Source organism: Siniperca chuatsi, linkage group LG21, assembly GCF_020085105.1.
Source record: "Siniperca chuatsi isolate FFG_IHB_CAS linkage group LG21, ASM2008510v1, whole genome shotgun sequence".
Taxonomy (NCBI): Eukaryota; Metazoa; Chordata; class Actinopteri; order Centrarchiformes; family Sinipercidae; genus Siniperca; species Siniperca chuatsi.
Window position 1 is genome coordinate 7619958 of NC_058062.1, and position 18529 is coordinate 7638486.

At 38.9% G+C, this 18529-nt stretch overlaps 3 protein-coding genes across 7 annotated transcripts; 2 read left to right on the top strand and 1 right to left on the bottom strand.

Moving 5' to 3' along the window:
* The first annotated feature begins 1486 nt into the window (after nt 1-1486).
* Nucleotides 1487-4019, top strand: LOC122868345 (bryoporin). The gene is made up of 3 exons (XM_044180159.1): nt 1487-1643; nt 2058-2166; nt 3320-4019. The coding sequence occupies exons 2-3, from the start codon at nt 2063-2065 to the stop codon at nt 3747-3749; spliced, it is 534 nt and encodes a 177-aa protein (XP_044036094.1). The 5' UTR covers nt 1487-1643; nt 2058-2062; the 3' UTR covers nt 3750-4019.
* A 511-nt stretch (nt 4020-4530) lies between these two features.
* Nucleotides 4531-6264, top strand: apnl (actinoporin-like protein). Of its 3 annotated transcripts, none has more exons than XM_044180157.1 (3): nt 4531-4668; nt 5154-5293; nt 5402-6264. In XM_044180157.1, the coding sequence occupies exons 2-3, from the start codon at nt 5190-5192 to the stop codon at nt 5856-5858; spliced, it is 561 nt and encodes a 186-aa protein (XP_044036092.1). In that variant the 5' UTR covers nt 4531-4668; nt 5154-5189; the 3' UTR covers nt 5859-6264. The 3 variants fall into 3 exon arrangements, with proteins under 3 accessions (XP_044036092.1, XP_044036091.1, XP_044036090.1); XM_044180156.1 differs by having other exon boundaries at nt 4540-4668; nt 5168-5293; XM_044180155.1 differs by having other exon boundaries at nt 4564-4668; nt 5080-5293.
* Nucleotides 6265-13381: 7117 nt separating this feature from the next.
* On the bottom strand, nt 13382-18529 carry ramp2 (receptor (G protein-coupled) activity modifying protein 2). Of its 3 annotated transcripts, none has more exons than XM_044180160.1 (6): nt 18261-18529; nt 17563-17628; nt 17445-17474; nt 15544-15576; nt 15166-15343; nt 13382-15051 (listed from the first exon to the last, which is right to left on the bottom strand). In XM_044180160.1, exons 1-6 carry the CDS (start codon nt 18418-18420, stop codon nt 14802-14804), a joined length of 717 nt encoding a protein of 238 aa, XP_044036095.1. In that variant the 5' UTR covers nt 18421-18529; the 3' UTR covers nt 13382-14801. The 3 variants fall into 3 exon arrangements, with proteins under 3 accessions (XP_044036095.1, XP_044036096.1, XP_044036097.1); XM_044180161.1 differs by having other exon boundaries at nt 17563-17625; nt 18261-18493; XM_044180162.1 differs by lacking the exon at nt 17563-17628 and having other exon boundaries at nt 18261-18497.

The window sequence follows — 18529 nt, forward strand, 5'->3', positions numbered from 1 at the left end:
TTGAATTATTTCTGACATACATCAATTGATGATGGTTGTATGTGTGTTACTGAATGGGTGATTATGTGTGCCAGGATAGAGGATGCCTACTTCTTGTAGAAAATAGTGGAGTTCTAGATTTTCACTGGCAGTGATGCAAAAACTGTAAAATTCACTCTTGACCTAGGAAAACAGAAGTTTTCTAAATGTGTTTGCCCTGAAGGTGGCAGCAGATGAGAGGTCATTTCACATGGGTTTATCTGCAGTACTTTGGTCATTTTGGGACATCTCAGATTCAGCTGGTCAGGCTGATTCACACAGCTGCTGTATGAGACTGTATTAGCTGTAGAAAGATTTATGCTGAGGTAAAACATTTTCATAATGTTAACACAGTCTGTTTATACCAACTCTATTTTATTCTTTTCCATAAGACATGTACGGCTCTTGATGTATAGTATTGCATCTATGACTATTTGAATGTAGCCATGCCATTTTCACAGGATGTAATGGCATGCTGAATACGTAATGTTTGTCAGAGATTTTCTGCCATGGTCACACTGGCTAACCATCAGAAAGCAAACATTAACTGACAAAGTCTGTGTAGTGCAAATGCATCTCTGCAAATGCATGTTTGGTGCCATCGGGTGACTTCAAGCATTGGAGCTGAAGGACTGAAAGTTCCAGACGCCTGATGTATGGAATAGAACAGCTGCCAAAATATTACTTGGAATTACGTGGAATAATGAATCTCAAAACACACAAAGTTTGCAAAACACACTTAATTGGGAAGACCCTCAGGCCCTATAATGTTATGGATAAATATAACCCTGCAGTGTGTGTGTTGTCTTACATAATACGTTGTTTTTGTAAGTTGCTCCTACATGGAAGCAGGAAGAGGCTCTGCTTCTACTCCACACTCCAGTGGGAACAGAGTCAGCAGTAAAAGAATTAGTGATATAAGAGTCAGGCAGTGTGTTGGAATTTGTGAATGATGTAGGTAGGTTCCCACAGGAATCTGTCACTAGCCATCACCTGTAACAACAACAAGCAATCAGTTGAGCAATGCCTGGGAGATTGTAGTTTCAATCTAAGCAAGTCAGAACATGTGATGTTCCAGAAGGATCTTTATGAAATACATATACTGAACTGAGCTGCATGAGAATTGAATTTATTGAAAAATTATTAAATGAAATCAACAACTGAAATATGGTTTAAACTACAGAGCAGATAATCTCCCAAGATTTCCCAACAATGTGCTGCATAAAGTTACACTTTAGTGAATAACTTTCTTGAAATCTCCTTAGGTCCTTAATCCTTCAAGATACAGAGGTGATATCAGTACCACCCATGTCTGGTGTGGATGCAAATATGCTGAAACAGAGATGTTGTCTAATTAATACATGATTTAGTTTATGATTCACCTAATTAGCATTATTGATAATGTTTACTATATATTGTGACAATGGGATATTAGGTGGCCCAAGCGTTTCTTTTTGAGACATGATTTTCCATAAGGACACACAGTGGACATGCCCGTGCTTGTGTTGGAACAAGCACTGTAGAGGTGTAATCACACAAGGGAGATTCTCCACCTCTCTGCAGGAACTGAGAAAAAGGAACTTGACGCTGCTGTCTAGCACAACTCGCGTGTTTATCTCCAAAAGGTGAATATAATTACTCCTACTTAAGATTATAACTTCACTGTGATCTGTGTCTTAATTATTAATTAATTGTAGAAAACCTTTTTCTCAGTACTCTCAGATAGGAGCAGTTCTCATAATTCACGTTGTATATACACATGCTGCAAAGCATGAACTGAAAAATTATTTTCAGGAGTTTTGTAATTGAGAAGAAGAAAATCAGCTTGGTTTGACTGTAAAAGGGTAATTTGCCTTTGCAACAATAAAAGATTTGTATTTTTCCCTTTGACCCAATATGACTTATGACCTAAATACTCAGGTATTTTCCTCACGTCTGTTATATAAAAGAAAAGTATCTAGTTACTACAGAATACCTGCTGAATGGCGACATGTTAGCGGATATACTGTTCTAAGCTTTCAGTCCTGTTCCTCTCGCAGCCAAGATGCCAGAAACAGCAGAAGCTGTGTCAGCCACTCTCACCACCAACAGAAACTGCACCATAGAAATAACCAATGTCAGCAGTAGCTACTGCCTTATCAACCCCAAGTAAGTCTGTAAATGTATTTACCAATTTAATACATTAAATGTGATTAAATGAACATACAATTTGAGATCAAACCAGATTGGATGAATAAACAAAAATGTAAAAGTACAAATTAATGAATGACATCATACAGTACATGCAAAGATAATGTGATGAAAATTGCTATATATTAAAAACTGTCTAGAAAATGTAGGTAACATTCATTTTAATTAACCTTTTTTTCTTTTGGAAAAAATGCATCTCTTTGGAGGTCAGTGCAGGTTAGCTAAGTCTGTTAGTTACCTGCATCAACATTGTTTTCTACACAGAGATAAGTTGCTGCAAAGTATCATGGGCTGTCTGTGCACTCAGGTTTGATTGGTTCCAGGGAGAAGTATTCATTTTCAAAAGGCTTAATGCATTGTTTTGAAGTGCCTTGAGATTGCAATGCCTGATTACAGCTCCAAATCAGCATCCTGATAGTATTAGCATGCAATACCTATTGAAGTATCCATAACATTTTTCTCTCTAATAGTCATGGAAAAAGCACAGATTTCCAGCATAAAAGTCTATGCTAATTCAATGTGGTTATACTGTACTTAATTATAAGTAAAACTCAGTGATATTGCAAGTGAATTGCCAGTGTACCATCTCTTTAACATAAATATATGATTCGATTTACTTTGGTGCCTATTTCTCAACAAGGCAATCCCTCAGTTTCTTCCACTTCTGCTAAAAAGGGAAAATTAATTAAAACAACAATAAAATCAATAAAATGACCCATGTCTTTAGGAATTTCCACCAAGCTTCTACATTTATCTCGCTGTGGCAGGACAGACCATATCTTGGATGGGTGGTTTTCATGTGTGACATCACTTTGCTGAGAATATCCACCTATCCATCATGTAGTGACACACACTGCCTCATTGCACATTGCATGCAGGTACACTCACTGTTGCTTAGAAGTCCACAGCAGTACTTGTACAGTCACACTCCATCCATCAGCATAAGGTATTTCAGGTATCCTGGAAAGCCCAACTCAGAAAGTACACTGACAATGTCCAAACAAACTTACAAAACTCTTTTTTTTTCATCAAAAGTCTGGGAAGTGTGACATAAAAGTTATCAACTCCTTGGTAGTGATGGTAAGGATTTGTCTCCTGCTGTCCTGTATAGGGTATACATGGCAAGTGGCTTCTGTCACCACCCGCCTCAGCCTACGATTCGTACCACCAAGATCGAAGTGTGCTCTTTCATCAAGGATGACAACACTGCCACAGGCACTGTTGGCATACTGACCTACGACCTGTTCCATATGCAGAGCCGGGTTTGCTCTGAGCGCATGGCCATTATGTTCTCTGTGCCCTTTGACTACAACCTGTACAAGAACCGGCTGGCTGTGGGTGTGGTTGAGCATTCTCGTGCCTGCGACAAACATCTGTACAACCAGATGTATGATGGGAATGACCTCAGTAACTTCACCCGCTCTGAGACAAACGGATGTGGGCTGGAATATAAAGCTACATATGTTGATTTGAGGGCTACAATGTCTTCTATTGGCAAAGCCATTGTTAAAGTGGAGCTCTATGATAAAATGGGTCATTAGTGTAGATGAGTCTAATGGTGTTGCCTTTTTGTACTTTTTTGATTTGTAACCAACAGAATAAATAAACTTCATTTGATTTGACTACTGTTGCATGTTGACATTCAGAGGAGAGGAAGACTGATTTTGCTGTCGTCTGTATTTTGTGTCCGCTGAAAGATATCAATATCTGACAGCCAGCTCATTGATTCTCCATTAGCTTATTTCTTGGGCTTATGTATATTGTACACTCCCCTTTTTCTTTGATTATGGTAATAAAACATTCAGACCCAATGCTTGTGTTACTTTGTGTGGGATATGTTTTCACTCAGTATGCTTTCATTATTACTGATGAACAGTAATCAGTTTTTAATCTCTTAGCTGGATCCATCCAATTCTAATGAGTAGCAACAGATGGAATATCTGCATAGATGTTTTTTTAATCTGCATGATAACAATATTGTTCTTCACTGGCTGTGAGACTCTCCATCCTGCTCTGAAATGTGTGGTTTTTGTGTGGTATTTGGAATGCAAGAGGTTCAACAAAAGAAAGTAGCTCCAGAGATGTCTGTCTTAACTTGTTCAGATTGCTTTTTTCTCTGTTGCACAATACCACAGGAATGAGAATCCTAAACTACCTCAGGCAGTCAGTCAGACATCCAGTAGGAGAAAATGAATGTGCTGAATGACTGATCCTGGCTTACCCAACAGACTGGGGTGTGGCAGTTTTATCCCACAGGGGAAAACACAGGGATAATTGTGTGAGTAATAAATATGTGTTGAAAGAGGGTGTGTACTGTCCAACCAGGGTTGTGTTGCAAGTGGGAGGGTTTCCTCTGTGATAGCATACATCCTTGTTTTTAAAAAAAAAACTACCGGCACCTCCCTTCAGGTAACTTTTCCCATTTTGTGACTTGGGAGCATCAACAGAGGTTCTTAGCAGGTAACTGACTTAGAACATTTGGGAAAAAAGAGGGGCAGTACAGAGAATGGCTAATCAGCTCATGGTTCTAAGAAAAAAGCTATTTGTAGAGGCATACAGAAGCCTGATGGGGCATTTGTTTGATTTGTATCTTATATCTGTTATGATAAAAGGGGTGATCATTTTCTCTAGTGTTTTCACTCTAACTTCATTATTGCATGCCACTTAGTGCTGTAAGTGAAGAGGTACACTCTTTAATGAGGCAAAGAGAATATGCAGCTATTCTCTGATTGTTCACAACTTTTTTGAAATCTCATTAGCCTCTGAAATGCATCAATCATACCTAGCACTTTTGAAGGTCAATGTAATGCCAGTACAGCATGTCAGGAGGATATTTTAAATTGTTATAAGTGTGATTCTCATGATTCCCAGTGTACTAGGAGTGGAGGGAAGTGCTAGTCACAGCTGTCATGTTGTTCGGTCCAGCTGGTTAACATCTAAATTAGCTTTGCTTTATAAGCGGATCTCACAGCCATTCCAACATGATGGAGTCAGCTGAAGCTGTAGCAGCCGATGTGACCAGTAAGAGAAGTGTTATCATTGAAATCTCAAATGTCACCAACAACTACTGCCTCATCAACCCCAGGTAAGCCCTGACTGCGTTGGAGTCCTGTATTTTAAGCCTTGTTTGAAATGTATTATACAGATCCCAAAAAATTTGTTTAATGTATGTTTCTATTTGTGTACTGGTTAGAGTGTACCTTGAGAATGGGGAGACATACAACCCACCTCAACCCACAGTGCGCCCTCTAAAGACAGAAGTCTGCACTTTCACGAAGTCCAGCGGCAAAGCAACTGGCAGCATTGGTGTACTGACCTACGACCTTTTCGAGAGGTCAAAGAACGACCACATTGAGACTCTGTCCATCATGTTCTCAGTTCCCTGGGACTACAACCTGTACAAGAACTGGTTTGCAGTGGGCATCTATAAAAAGGGCCGCAACTGTGATAAGGATTTGTACAAAGAAATGTACTATGAGAAGAACCAGCACGAGCATGGATTTGTCAGGGAGGAAGCCACTGGTTCAGGAATCAATTATGTGGGCAACTACCTAGATATCAAGGCCACCATGGGTCCCTTGGGCAAAGCCATCATGAAGGTGGAGGTGTGGGATAAGCTTTTCACACCCATGGGCCAGCACGCATACTAAAGATCCCTCCTCACCAGTATTTCTGTAATGAGTCCCCGCTGCTTAATTCATCCATCCACCTCAAGCTTTTACCTTGGAAACTGTTTCTAATACAGTCAACATGCATGATTTAACAGATGTATTGTTGCTGACATGTGTCTGTATACCTGAGTATTACCCTTCAGTAAATCTTCTTAAGATCAGAGTTTAGTTTGTTTATAAATCCAGGCAGCAATAACCCTCTTTTATAGCCGAAGCCTCTGTCTGTTTCAATAGCATTCGTTTTAAAATGGTCTCTTTAGAAATGAAAATCAAAGGATGACTCACCAGAGGACGAGGGCACATAGCTTAATAAAACACACTGAGAGCTTGTCTGTATTTACCTTGACACTGTAGTCTGAGAAATAAAATAAACCTTTTTGCTGAAGCTATTTGTGTATGTCTGTTGATTGAGTTCAGAAAAGCGCAAAAGTGCTTAAAAGAAAATAAGATTGAAATTTTTGAATACAAAATTATCTTATTTGTGCATGCATACTATCCAAAGCATGCTCTGTGTGGTTGCAATGGATTCAGAAGGATCAATTTGAAGTGAAATTTAGATTTGAACAGAATCAAAGGGTGCTGGGGGTTTTTCCATAGGGGCTGAATGAGAGCAGCAGAGGAACACACCCTTTCTCATGTTGCCCAGCTTCAAAGCATATCCATCATTACTAATACTGTATTTACAGTACACCAAAGAGCATGTGAAAAAAGACTAACCACATTTTATAGAAGTTGGTTTAACATGCATCATATTTAAATTGTTTTTGTAATTTTTCAGAACATATGATGACAATTTTTTTCTGTGGTCTGTGATGTTGTAGATTTCTATTGAGATATTCCATTGTTTTCAGTGATTTTTTAGTAACCTGCAGCTAAATTACAAATATTTTTTTTAATCAGAGCAGCTAATGTACATAGCAGTAAAGACACCAGAGACTAAACAGACTGATCTCTACAAATCAGTTTTACTGTAAATATATCCTAAATAATGTCTCCACCTAAATGAAAACAAATAGTCAATTATTGCCAAAATAAAACCTTGTGTCATCAAAATCTGTTTTTAAGAGACTCAGCAGAACAGTATTTGTACCCAGATTCTTGAGATAAAGAGAGTTTTAAATGCCTGCGTTGCCATCCTGGCAGAACCAGAGGGAACATTTCTTCACTTATGCAGTTATTGTTCAAAACATATTTACTGGTTAATTTTTATGAACCAGTAAACTCAAGGAGAAACTGAATAGATACATTTGCTTTGTTTTGCAATTATGATCTTGGCAGGGACTTTGAGGAAGAGGTGAATGAGACAGGAATGGATTTAGGTGAAGACCCTATTATTATGACTGCTCAGCAACACATTACACTTACTAAAAGCTTTACAATTCTTTAATTGGGAAGAAACGACAATCTTGATTTGTTATCTCACCATCAAACAACTTCTTTTGCAGTAATTGCACAGCCAATTTTGCGTAGATACCGTCATTAACCTTTAAAAAATGTGGGATTCTAAGGCAGGAGGCAGTATATCAGCTCTTAATTTACATCGCAAGCGAAGTTATCAGGTTCCCCCGATTCTATTTGCAATCTCAACACTGAATTTCTGATTCTGTTTTCTCATTAGATTCATGATGCTTTTGCTGCATTAACTGTTCCAGCCACAAAGAAGCCCAGATCAAAGGTTTTTGCTCACTGTCACTATTGCATCTACATAAAAGCCACACATAATATAGAGGCATAAACTAGGCCTGTTTAGGCTCAATCCCTGGAGCATTGTCGAGTAGTGTACTGGAGAAATGACACACGGTCCCTATAAACAGATGGGGACAAAGCAGAAACTTTTGTTGTCACAGCTTTAAAATGGGGATAAGTTCCCACACATTCCTTTCATATTTTTCCTTTCAGTCTTTCCTCTATGTTTACTATACCTGCACATAAGCCTTCTTTCATGTTTTGTATTATATTGTTTACTGTGTGTGTTTGTGAGTAAGTGCTAGTGTGTGTGTGTGTGTGTGTGTGTGTGTCTGCGTTTGTACATACAGTAAATGTGTTTGCATGCTTTTGTGATTAGCATCTCTGAGTGTAGGTACACATGCACCTGCACATGCAGAGATGGATATTTTATATCAAATACATTCTTTTGTGCATTATGTGATTTGTGTTTAGCAAGTCAGAAAAATTCTTTCAAGGACAGACTAGGATTAGACTTCTTAAACAGGAAACAAAAGATATGTGAAAAATGTATTTTCCTGTGTAGATAAACTCAAGATGCTCAGCATTTGTGTATTGAAACTGATGCTATTTACCACCAAATGGGAGTGAATCTAGCTGTTTGTCATGGTAAAAGCTTCTGTCAAAATCCTTCCGGGATGTTAAGAGGAAAGGGTGGTGGTTGAATGCAGGTGCACCATCAAAATGAACACACTGGCATATCTTTTCATGCGATAAAAATCAGCTGATCACACTAAAACAATAGTAAGGCTCCAGTTAAACCTACTGCAAGAAGATGAGCGGAAATGAACGAGAAAAAAACTGAAAACAGGAAAACCAAGAAATTCTTATAGCCTGTTACAGCCTTTTTAAAATTTTGAGGAATTTTTACTTGGCATTTCTGTATTGTATACAACACAAAGGAATGTTTAACTTTTAATTATTTTACTTTGTTGAACTGGTACTGTAGTTTTCATGCTATGAATAGAACAAGGTTAAAGAGTGAAGTGAACACAGCAGCATGCATCTCCTCTCCCAGTTATCATCACCACCTGTTATCAAGACCGTACAGTGGTTGTGTCTCTTCAGAGCATGAAAACATTAAAAAAAAATTATTGATACATTTTAATTTTTCAGACTCTCAACAAAGCTGGCTGAACACAAAGCTAAGAGTGCAATAACTGGGAGATCATAAAAAGTATCTGCATTAAAGGTTCAGCCTCCATGTTTGTTTGAATTTCAGTCATTCTATTTGCATTGAAACTAAGCCTACAGTACATGATAACTGTATTGTATATTGACTCAAACTGGGAATGCCCAAACAGAAGCACAAATGATTGAATTTCAATGACCTGAGGTTAGAGTGTGAACTGCCACCTTTTAATAGCCGAAACCACTGCATGCCCATGATCAACGATACAATCAGCAATAAATTACATATTCTTCTCTCTCAAAGTGAATAGAAGTATACTTAAAAGGTGTAATTTGTGAGTGCCTTTGACAACTAAATATGCTTTCAAAGACTGCCATCTAGAGGCCACCTCTGATATCAAGTATACTCACAGAATTTACAGTTTAAATGCCCTAAGCACTCTAGGCAAGTCTTAAAAAAAGTGAATTTTCCAAAGCTATTTTTAGAACACTGTTCAAAATATCTTCTAGACTCTACATGACAGTAAAATATAATGTATGCGATCAGAATCCGGAAAGGACTGGTTTTAAGCAGAAAACTTTGTGTCTTTGTGTCCTTGGAAAACTCATCACTATTAGCAGACAGGGGTATCAATGCGGCTCACCCTGTGTCTTCTCCTGCTGCATGACATCCAGCAGGGTCTGGTACTTTTGAATAGTTCACTCTGTGTCGCCCTGATGTGTGTCAGGCTGGCAACAGGTGCCTGCAGCCCCGTCATCTGAGCTAATTTACAGGCCTCAATCTCAGTCAGATTCCTCTCCAAAAGGGTAAAACAATAAAGTCAAATATTTTTAAGCTAAACTCGATTTTTTCTCATTTTTTCCATATTCTGACCCGCAACTTTACTGTTTTGGTTCACTCTCATAGCCTCATTTTCGGCTGTTTTCAGCAACAAAAAAAAAGCTCTAACAACCCACTTTTTGCTACCTGCCTGGCATCAAACAGCAGACAGACAAAGTTAGCAACTAGCCGGTGAATACAGTGGAGCATTTATCAGCTAAAGAGATATTTTCCCTCAAGAGTCACCCACAGCTTGTTTCTGCTGCCCCCAAGTGGCGACAAAATTTGTCATTGCAGATTTAAATCATCCATGAGTGAATTACATCTCTCCAGATTTACCATAATGCTGAGTATCTCCAAACCCAGGTCTTCAGTGGTGATGTAATGTGAACCTCCTTTAGTCCCTACATGAGATCCTTATTTAGTAATCTTTTGTTGCACCCTCTTTGCCGGAGATGATCCAACAGACCCAGATCACCTCCTGCTTTATTTGTCATTTGTCAACTATTCCTGATATGTATAATATGCAGGTAAACTACCGATTGCCAATACTGCATATTTATACAGTAGCCTACATGTTTATTTTGCTGCTCATTTTGTTCTCTTTTGTAACCACTGGAAGTTTTTAGGTAAACTCCGAGAGCTGCAGCCACTTCCACTTGCATGTGATGACTAAGCCGGCAAAGCATGTCAATGCATTGTTTTAATTTCCTGATTCTGATGATCCCAACTCCCTCTGGTTGTTTCTCAGGTAAGCCAGCTCAGTTATTCCAGCTGCAGCTCAAGGTCTTTTTTTTCAGGGATAAATCTCTCAGGATCTTCATTAAACCAATAATGTTGACCTTCACAGGTTGGTGCAGGCTCTGCTCCTTTTCCATCATCATCAAAGAACCAAAGATTATTTCTGCCCCTTGTCACTCAAATTTTCAGCTGCCAGTGGAAGACGGTTGTTCATGCAATGTATTTCTTTCAGTTTATTCTGACTGATAGAGCAGCAGTTTTGATGTCAAACCTACTTGAATTTACAATCATCTGCTGCCAGCTTGGTGTCATCCAGCTGAAGGGTCAGCTCTGACACAGCAGTGCCAGCTGCCTGGATCTCGCACAACGAAGTAATTACTCGCGTCACACTCAATGACTCGCATCAATGCGTACAATCTTTTAATTTTCATCAAGTCTGGCAACACTTCAGTCTGCAAGTGCAACAATAAACTAGTCAGTGAAAAATGCATGTAATGCAAACATCTTTTTATGAATGAAGACATCTAAATCCGATGAGATATCAATAACTCATCAATAACTTGGCATAGGCTCCATTAAGCTGAGCCTCTCAGGCCATCTGTGGCAGTTAACCAGCTGTCCTTGATGCTGCTGAAACTGATAGTCAGGCACCATTATTATTTCCAGATCCAAAGTCCCCAGCCACACTATTAAGTCTGCCAAAGGAACCAGCAGTTGATGTGCAGATGCCCTTACCCAATGTCCTTCCAACCACTCTGCCAGATCTCTGGGACATAACAGACATTGGCTCCCACGGTGAGAAGACCCAGAGGCCCTGACAAAGGCTCCAGAGCCAAGACCCACCACCCTGCAACTGGAGCCGCAGCTGCGGCTCACAAGTGTGATCACTACTGCAGAGACAGGAAGGTCTCTGGTATCTTCTGAAAACAGCGTGGAAGGCAGCAATGAAGTAATAAAAGCAATAAAACTATTTCCACTTTTTATTTTTCAAACAAAACCACAAAATGAAACTGAAAAACAGTTTAACCTCAGTTCTAATTTTACTTCATCATTGTAATATCACATACTATAAAATATGTGTATGACTGGTGCTTTTGCAATGCACAACAACCTTTGTACAAAAGAAAAAAATATATTTTAATTTTAATTAGCATTATTGATGTTGTGTCAGTGTTTTGATTCCGTACTTTTTTTTAGCTTTGTTTGAATATGTTTTACAATAATTACCTTTACCAATGACATGTACAGTATCTAATATTTTAAATCTCCTTAATGAGTTTGGTGTCAATAAAAGTCAAAAGGTCAAAAGGATTCCTTTTGAGGAAAAAACAGTCAGATTTTACATAACAAAATATATCTGGAGGACAGTGCTCCCTGGTCCATTTCAGAGAGCAATTCCAGCCCCACAGCATCAAGTCAACCCACTTCAGTGTAAGCACAGATCATTGAAACTGAGGCCCATGGGACTGTGTTCGCATTAGCTGATTTATATACAAGTTGAAGCATCTCAAAATGTTATATAATTGTGCTGTGGCACTTGCTGAGGGGCTGGAGAATAACCTCTTGGCCTCATATACTGCTTTGAAGTATTGATAGCATACTTCGCAGTACTGTTGCAGAGATGCCCAGATCTATCCAAGCACACAAATTTTGTTTTGTAAGCTTTTACAGTAAATGCCATTATTCTGCTGCTACTTGCATATAAATATATGGAGATTTTTTTAATATATTTATAAATATTTCTGCATATGTAGCCTAATTTGATATTTATTTTTAAAGATTTCCATGTTAAAAATCAGAGTCATGACTGCACCAAAGATATTGTGTGATGTGAAAGAAACAGGTGCATACAGGTGTTATGAAAACAACTGGAAGTTTGTGATTGCAATTTGGCCCATAGATTTGGCCTGCTTGCCAACACCGTCAGCGGATGGGGCTACAACAGAGTCTGTGAAAAAAAGCTCATGGAGGCAATTAACGTAATGTAGGCCTACTTTCTTCTCTGAGTCATAACTCAGTTGAATTTCAACACAGAGATACACATATGTTTAGATTCGGTGTGACATACACATTCAGAGGATATTCCATGGCGAGTAACATACATTCACTTAGAAATCATCGAAAAAACGTCCCTTTCAACTCCAGAACTTGCCTGAGAATCATCACGTTTTTAGGGTTTCTTCAGTTGTCCAGGGGGGCAGTGGCACAGTTTCTGACATTGAAAACCTCTGGTCTATTTCATAGATGAACACTGTGGGCATGAACATAATGTTTTTTAGAGGTGACAGTCAAGTGCTGGTCTGAAAACATGCTACTGAGTCATTAAGCAGTTTGTCACATATCAGGTTTTCTGACTGAAAACAAACTCATGTAGACCAACTGTATATTGACCTTGGGTAGTGACTTGTGTACTAAACACAGGCACATATTGTCTTGTGAAACAATTGATGTAATGTGACTTATAAAATATGATTAATGTTGTTTTCACAATCACATCTTGCATAATGGAATCAGAAATGGTTTCTGGCTTGCTGTAACAATGAGGAGTAACACAGAATTGGATGAGATCAGAAGGGGGTGGAGACGAGTATGACCCTGCATCTAGAGAGGAAGAAGGTCACCAAACACACTTTCCCACCCAGCCCTGCCAGACACACACACATACACAAAAACACAGGCCCACCCTGCAGAGTTGTGTTTGCCAGATGAGGGTGTGATACATGACCGCTGTCACTGCTTCCTTCACTACATCAGCATAGCAACTGCACCACAATATACAGTGCTGCTCTCTGAAGATACAGTGAAATACTACCCGAGGCACAAAGCAATGCCATCTGCAGTGCACTCAAGGGGAGTGTTTAAGAGTGTTTAATCAAATAGTGACAAAGGTTAAAGAGTACTTTTGCCAGAATGACGCTGCAACTCTCTTAATGTATCCTTGTGAACATGAGCTGAACTGAATAGAGTCTGCTTCTTTCATGTTATGATTTGCTAAAAAAGCTGGAACCAGTTTCTGAAATCAAATTTTGATGGTTTACATTTACCCGACAGTCTAGATGAGTAAAAAATAAGCAACAGCCAAGAATTTAATTGTAGATTTGTAGATTTAATTGTGTAACATATAAAAAAGGATATCAAAATACATACATTACATGGTGTGAGAGCATGTGTTCTCTCAGACAGTACAGTAAGTCCATTAAGTCCTGACAATGGCAGAAATATAACACAGTATATAAATACACATTTTGTTCCAAAATCTGAAAGCACTTACAATAGCTTTATCGTCATTCAAGGCTGAACTATACATAACCACATTATCATGATTCAGGCGAAAGATAACACCTTTATCTTCTTCGTCATTGCCCAGTGTTTATCACTTTGCTGCACAGACTATTTAAATGTCTTTTTGTCTGAACTGGGTGGAGATGTTAAATAAATTTTACTTCAAATAGCTCATTATATGATCATGAGGCTTGTCGTTGTTTGGACAGGGGAAAGTGCTGTAGGATTTCTTACTGTTCAAAAATAGACAATACCAGGAAAGGGATCTCTTTTTCTGAGCGTACCCACTCATTGTGTCCCATCTGTAACCTCTGACCCCAGACCTTACATACGCTATGACTCACATAACCAGATCCATGCATCAGACTACACTAATTTTCCTGTCCTCCCTTTACATATAAAGAGGACCTTTTTCATAGATCAAACATGGACACATACCTGTATCCAATTCAGACTTAAAAGCACTGCCTGGTCCATCTGTTTAGTTTACATGCAAAATCCAATAAACACTGTTGGAATAAAAAGCAGTTTAGGTTGCATGTATCCTCTGCATACCTACTGTACATTGTCTAATTAGTGGCTCAAAGCAGAGTTAAGGTTGATCAGCAGCAAAAGAAATTGCATATGAAGAGTTTAGCAATAAAAATTACCTTGTCTTTTATCAACACAACTGCTGTGCAACATAATGAGGAGTGTCAACACAAATATATTTTGCCTTTACTTTTGCAAGCTCTAGAGCTTTTGTTATCATAACCCTGAATACTGGGTTCTCCAGTAAAAATCAAGCTCTGTTTTCTGAATAGTGTGTGCAAATTGGATGTGACCAATACATAAATGTTCAGATCTCGAGTCGGGTGGTTGAAAAAACTTTTGTCACAGTACGGTACAGGAATAACACAGTTTGTCACAGTGAGTTTCTATTGACATCAGGGAGGTTGTTATTGAACAACCGCAATAATTGTGATGCCTGATTATGACATTCACTCTAAATCAGTGTCATCTTCTCGATAGGTGTCCTCTGTGGCTGATATATCTGAGTTGTAAAGCGCAGGTAAACTTGTCAGAAAGATTCAGTCCTCTGCAAGGTCACTGGTGAGGTGAAAGCGCAGCGGTGAATGTGTAAACAACCTGTAGTCCTCAGGTTGGGATAGACAGGAGAGCATAGGTCAAAAACATGATTTTGTCTTCTTGGTGACTGTGAGCAGAGCAGAGATTTAGGATTTTCAGGAGCTGCCATCCCCATTCTTGGTCTTGAGCACAACTAGGCTAACCATGACGGGGATCAGGCAGATGGGAGTTATCACCAGGGCAAAGACGATGACTGGTGGTGGGTCGCTTAGCTCCTCTGTGGGACAATCCTTGAAAAACTTGGAGTGAATGTCCACAAAGGTTTGTTCCACCAGAGGGTTGGGCCATGGGATCAAGAGACAATCAGAAATCTTCTCTGTGCAAAGGCTTAGGTTACTATATGAACTGCAGTATGGAGACAGAAAGTATATGGAAGATTTCACACTGTACACTGTATTTTGTTGTATTATATTTAACAATCTTTTGTTAAATGTGCAAATGTGAACACACACTACTTACCCGCTCACATTACCCCAAATGCACAAGTCACTGCTGTTTAGTGATGCCATTGCATGCTCAAAATTGAAGAGACATAGATGGTCAAACAGTTTGGAAAGGCAATCCATTGTTGGTGCACCATAAATATCATAACAGAAGGAGCAAAAGTCCATACAACTGTGAGAATTATTCCCACAAACTGCATGAATTAAAGAGTTAGAAAAAGAAAGAGAAGAGGGAAAGAGTCAAAAACGAGAGAGAGAGGGAGACATTGAGGCACATTAGAAAATGACAATAAAGATGTGTTGGACATCTTCAGAAGATCTCCATTAAATTATTTGTTTACAGAATGATATAAGGTTGTATGGCTATGTATGGTTATAAAGTTATGTCACCTACCAAATGATAAGGTAGGATCTCCATAAGTGACATCTAAAACAGAGAAAAATAAGATTTTTAGATTAAAACCCTTTACATAAAACAGTAATGTAGACCTTCTTATTCAGTTCATTAAAGAAGTTCATCAAAGACATGCATCCTAGCAAGTTTCAATGCAAAGATATTTTTGGCTATCGTAGCTGATGAGCTCCTTCACATGTCTAGTACTGAGGCAGGCATTTGCAGCTGTATAAGGGAGACCACACACTCACCAGAGAGAAAGGAGAGGAATACCCCAATGAAACCAAGTGCTCCCTTCATGTCAGAAAAAATGAATAAATGTGCGTTTTCCCCAACTGATGACCATGTATAATAAAACTAAACTTCTTAGACTGTGTACAGCGAGGCATAACAGGAAACCCGACAGGATGGAAGAGACGCAGTGTAACCTTCGGTTACCAGATGTCCAAACAGTGTTACCCACGGTTACCAGATGTTCTTCGAAGATCTGTCTGACGGCCCTGCGCCTTGGTAGCAGCTCTTCCTCTCCAAAACACGTTTCTTTAGGATTTTCTTCCTCTTTTAAAGGGGTGGAGGCAACAAAGATTGTCCTCTCCATTCTCCCAAATAAAAGGGAGCACACCCAAGCTGGGCTGGACTCACATCTGAAAACCCTTTACTCTTTAACTCTTGTTCTGCTTTTTAGTCTCAGTTTCTCACAGTCAAAGGCCTGGCCAGCTCACAGCATGTGATTTATTTGCCTTTTGGGCTCCCTCTGCCAAATAGGAAACATAAGTAAACATTTAGAGCTTAGCTTTGTAGCTAGTTTGGGGGTGGATGTAATCATGACTCTGCAGGGTGTGCTGTGCAGACAGGCATGATTTCATATGTAGGTTAATTTGACCAAACCTGGAAGAAGTTATTAGTTGGAGCTGTCCAGCTATTTAAAAGGCCAACTATCTTTACAAACACTTACTAGTAAAGAAAACAAATTGACATTTCCACCACAAGTGTGGAAAACTTTTGTTTTTCATGTCATGAGAAGCTCCTGGGTGTGCTGCATCTATAAGGTAGTTTCTCACTGTCACCATTCACCACTTAAAAGAGCAGTGTGAGAGAGGTGGTTTCATTGATTGAAAGAAAAATGAAATGTATGGTTCATGTTTTCTCATGACCAACTTGTTCATTAATGTCACTGAATCCACATGTTGGGCCTCTCACAACATCTGTTTGCCGAGCAGCATTTTGATTTAGTAATGACATCAGGAAATGTGTCTTTTCAGCAAAGGAGGAGCTCAGAGTTGGGGGGAGTTGGCAGGGGAAGGAGGTGGGACAATCAGGGGAAAGAAAAAAAAGGAAGGATGAGGAACAGTGAGAGGGGAGCTGCTCCAAAGTTCCAGTTGTTTCACAACTTGGAGTTCATGCGTTGATCACAGACGTTGCATGGGGTGAATGACGAACAAATTCAGGAAGTTGAGCCAGGTGGGGGCTGCTCATAATGAGGTCTGAGTTAACTTTTAACCCCAAACCATTATGGGTCTTGTGTCTACTGCTGTTGACCTCTCACTGGTAGAGACCTCCCCAGGAGTTTGTCTTGGATTCTCATGACAATACACACAAGGAGATCTTGGCAGAAACCAGGATCTCAGAGTTCTGCTTTCTGTGTTTGTCAATTCTAGGCCAGGCAAATGAGTTTAAGGAACTGATCCAAAACAATCTCCCAGTGGACACAAATATATAATCATTATTTATAACTGTAAAATACAGAGCATGTAAATAGCGCTCATGTAATTATTTATTAAACTAATTAAAGTAAGATTTAATCAAAACCTGACCATTTGCAGATTTCATTTATTAAGGAGACACAGACATGTAAGTGACAGTCTCTAATAATGTATAACAGAAAAAGGTTCTAAACTTACTGGCATTCATTGTCTCTGTTGAGTGATACCCTGTAGAGAAAGGAGGTCAAGTTCGTCAAAGTATTTATGGTCATGCATGAGATATATTTTTTTCTTTTTTTCTTTAAAATACACATACCTATTGTCATAGTGGGTCCCACCACTAACTTTTCATCAACCAGACAAACCACTGTTGTGCATCCTGCTATAAAATAAATAAAGTAATGGGCAAACTGAATATTGGAATAAGATGTAAAGTTTAAAAAAAACTGTACAATTTGTAACAGGAATTATTAGACTGAATTATGATAGATAATCCTATATATACACATTTCAGAACTTGTGAAAGTAGAGGAGGTAAAGGAAATAACAAGGAGTAAACTGTAGGGAGTGAATAGGTCAGTGCATCCTGCATTTGTCTGCCACTGCTTTGAGAAAATCTTAATATATTCAGCTAAAGGACATTTAAACTTACAAGACATCCCCCTCTCACTCATCAAGAATAAAATATCTCATTTAATAAATAGGAGCAAATAATAACTACAACATGAATCATAAAATAAACTAATAATCTGGTGATAATATTCTCAACAACTATAACACAAACTAATTCTTTAAAAACGAATATGTTGTCTCAGCTTGATCAAAATCGCTCAATGACCCTTAAACCAAACTGTTTAAGTATAAAACTCAATCATGAGACTCGCTAAGCTCCTTTATAAAACCACTCAATCACTGAAAGCCCCTAAGCATTCCTCTTGAGAGGTGAGATGGAGGACAAGTAAAGGAGTTATATCATAAGAGTGAAGAAATGGACAGTGTAAATCCTCTACTTACCCCAGATGAGAAGAGTCACAAAACACCCAGAAAACATAAGTGAGAAACTAGTGTCTGTCATTTTGCCTGACAATGCTCTGTCCGTCTTCCCTGGTGGGTAGTGATTACATATCTCAACCTTTTTGCAGGAAGGCTCTATAAAACAACAGGAAGCCCTCATTTCCTAGGATGGGCGGATTCACACAACGGGACAGAACCTCTGATAAGGTTAAAACTACTGTGGTCCACTGGTGCACCACCATTACTTTCTCTCTCTTTATCTATTTCTT

Coding starts and splice junctions, on each gene's coding strand:
- LOC122868345 (XM_044180159.1), top strand. CDS start 2,063: ATGCCAGAAACAGCAGAAGCTGTGTCAGCCACTCTCACCACCAACAGA. Junction 2,167..3,319: donor TACTGCCTTATCAACCCCAA/GTAAGTCTGTAA, acceptor TGTCCTGTATAG/GGTATACATGGCAAGTGGCT.
- apnl (XM_044180157.1), top strand. CDS start 5,190: ATGATGGAGTCAGCTGAAGCTGTAGCAGCCGATGTGACCAGTAAGAGA. Junction 5,294..5,401: donor TACTGCCTCATCAACCCCAG/GTAAGCCCTGAC, acceptor TGTACTGGTTAG/AGTGTACCTTGAGAATGGGG.
- ramp2 (XM_044180160.1), bottom strand. CDS start 18,420: ATGAGGGCTTCCTGTTGTTTTATAGAGCCTTCCTGCAAAAAGGTTGAG. Junction 17,629..18,260: donor TGTGACTCTTCTCATCTGGG/GTAAGTAGAGGA, acceptor TTTATTTTATAG/CAGGATGCACAACAGTGGTT. Junction 15,577..17,444: donor AACAGAGACAATGAATGCCA/GTAAGTTTAGAA, acceptor TCTCTGTTTTAG/ATGTCACTTATGGAGATCCT.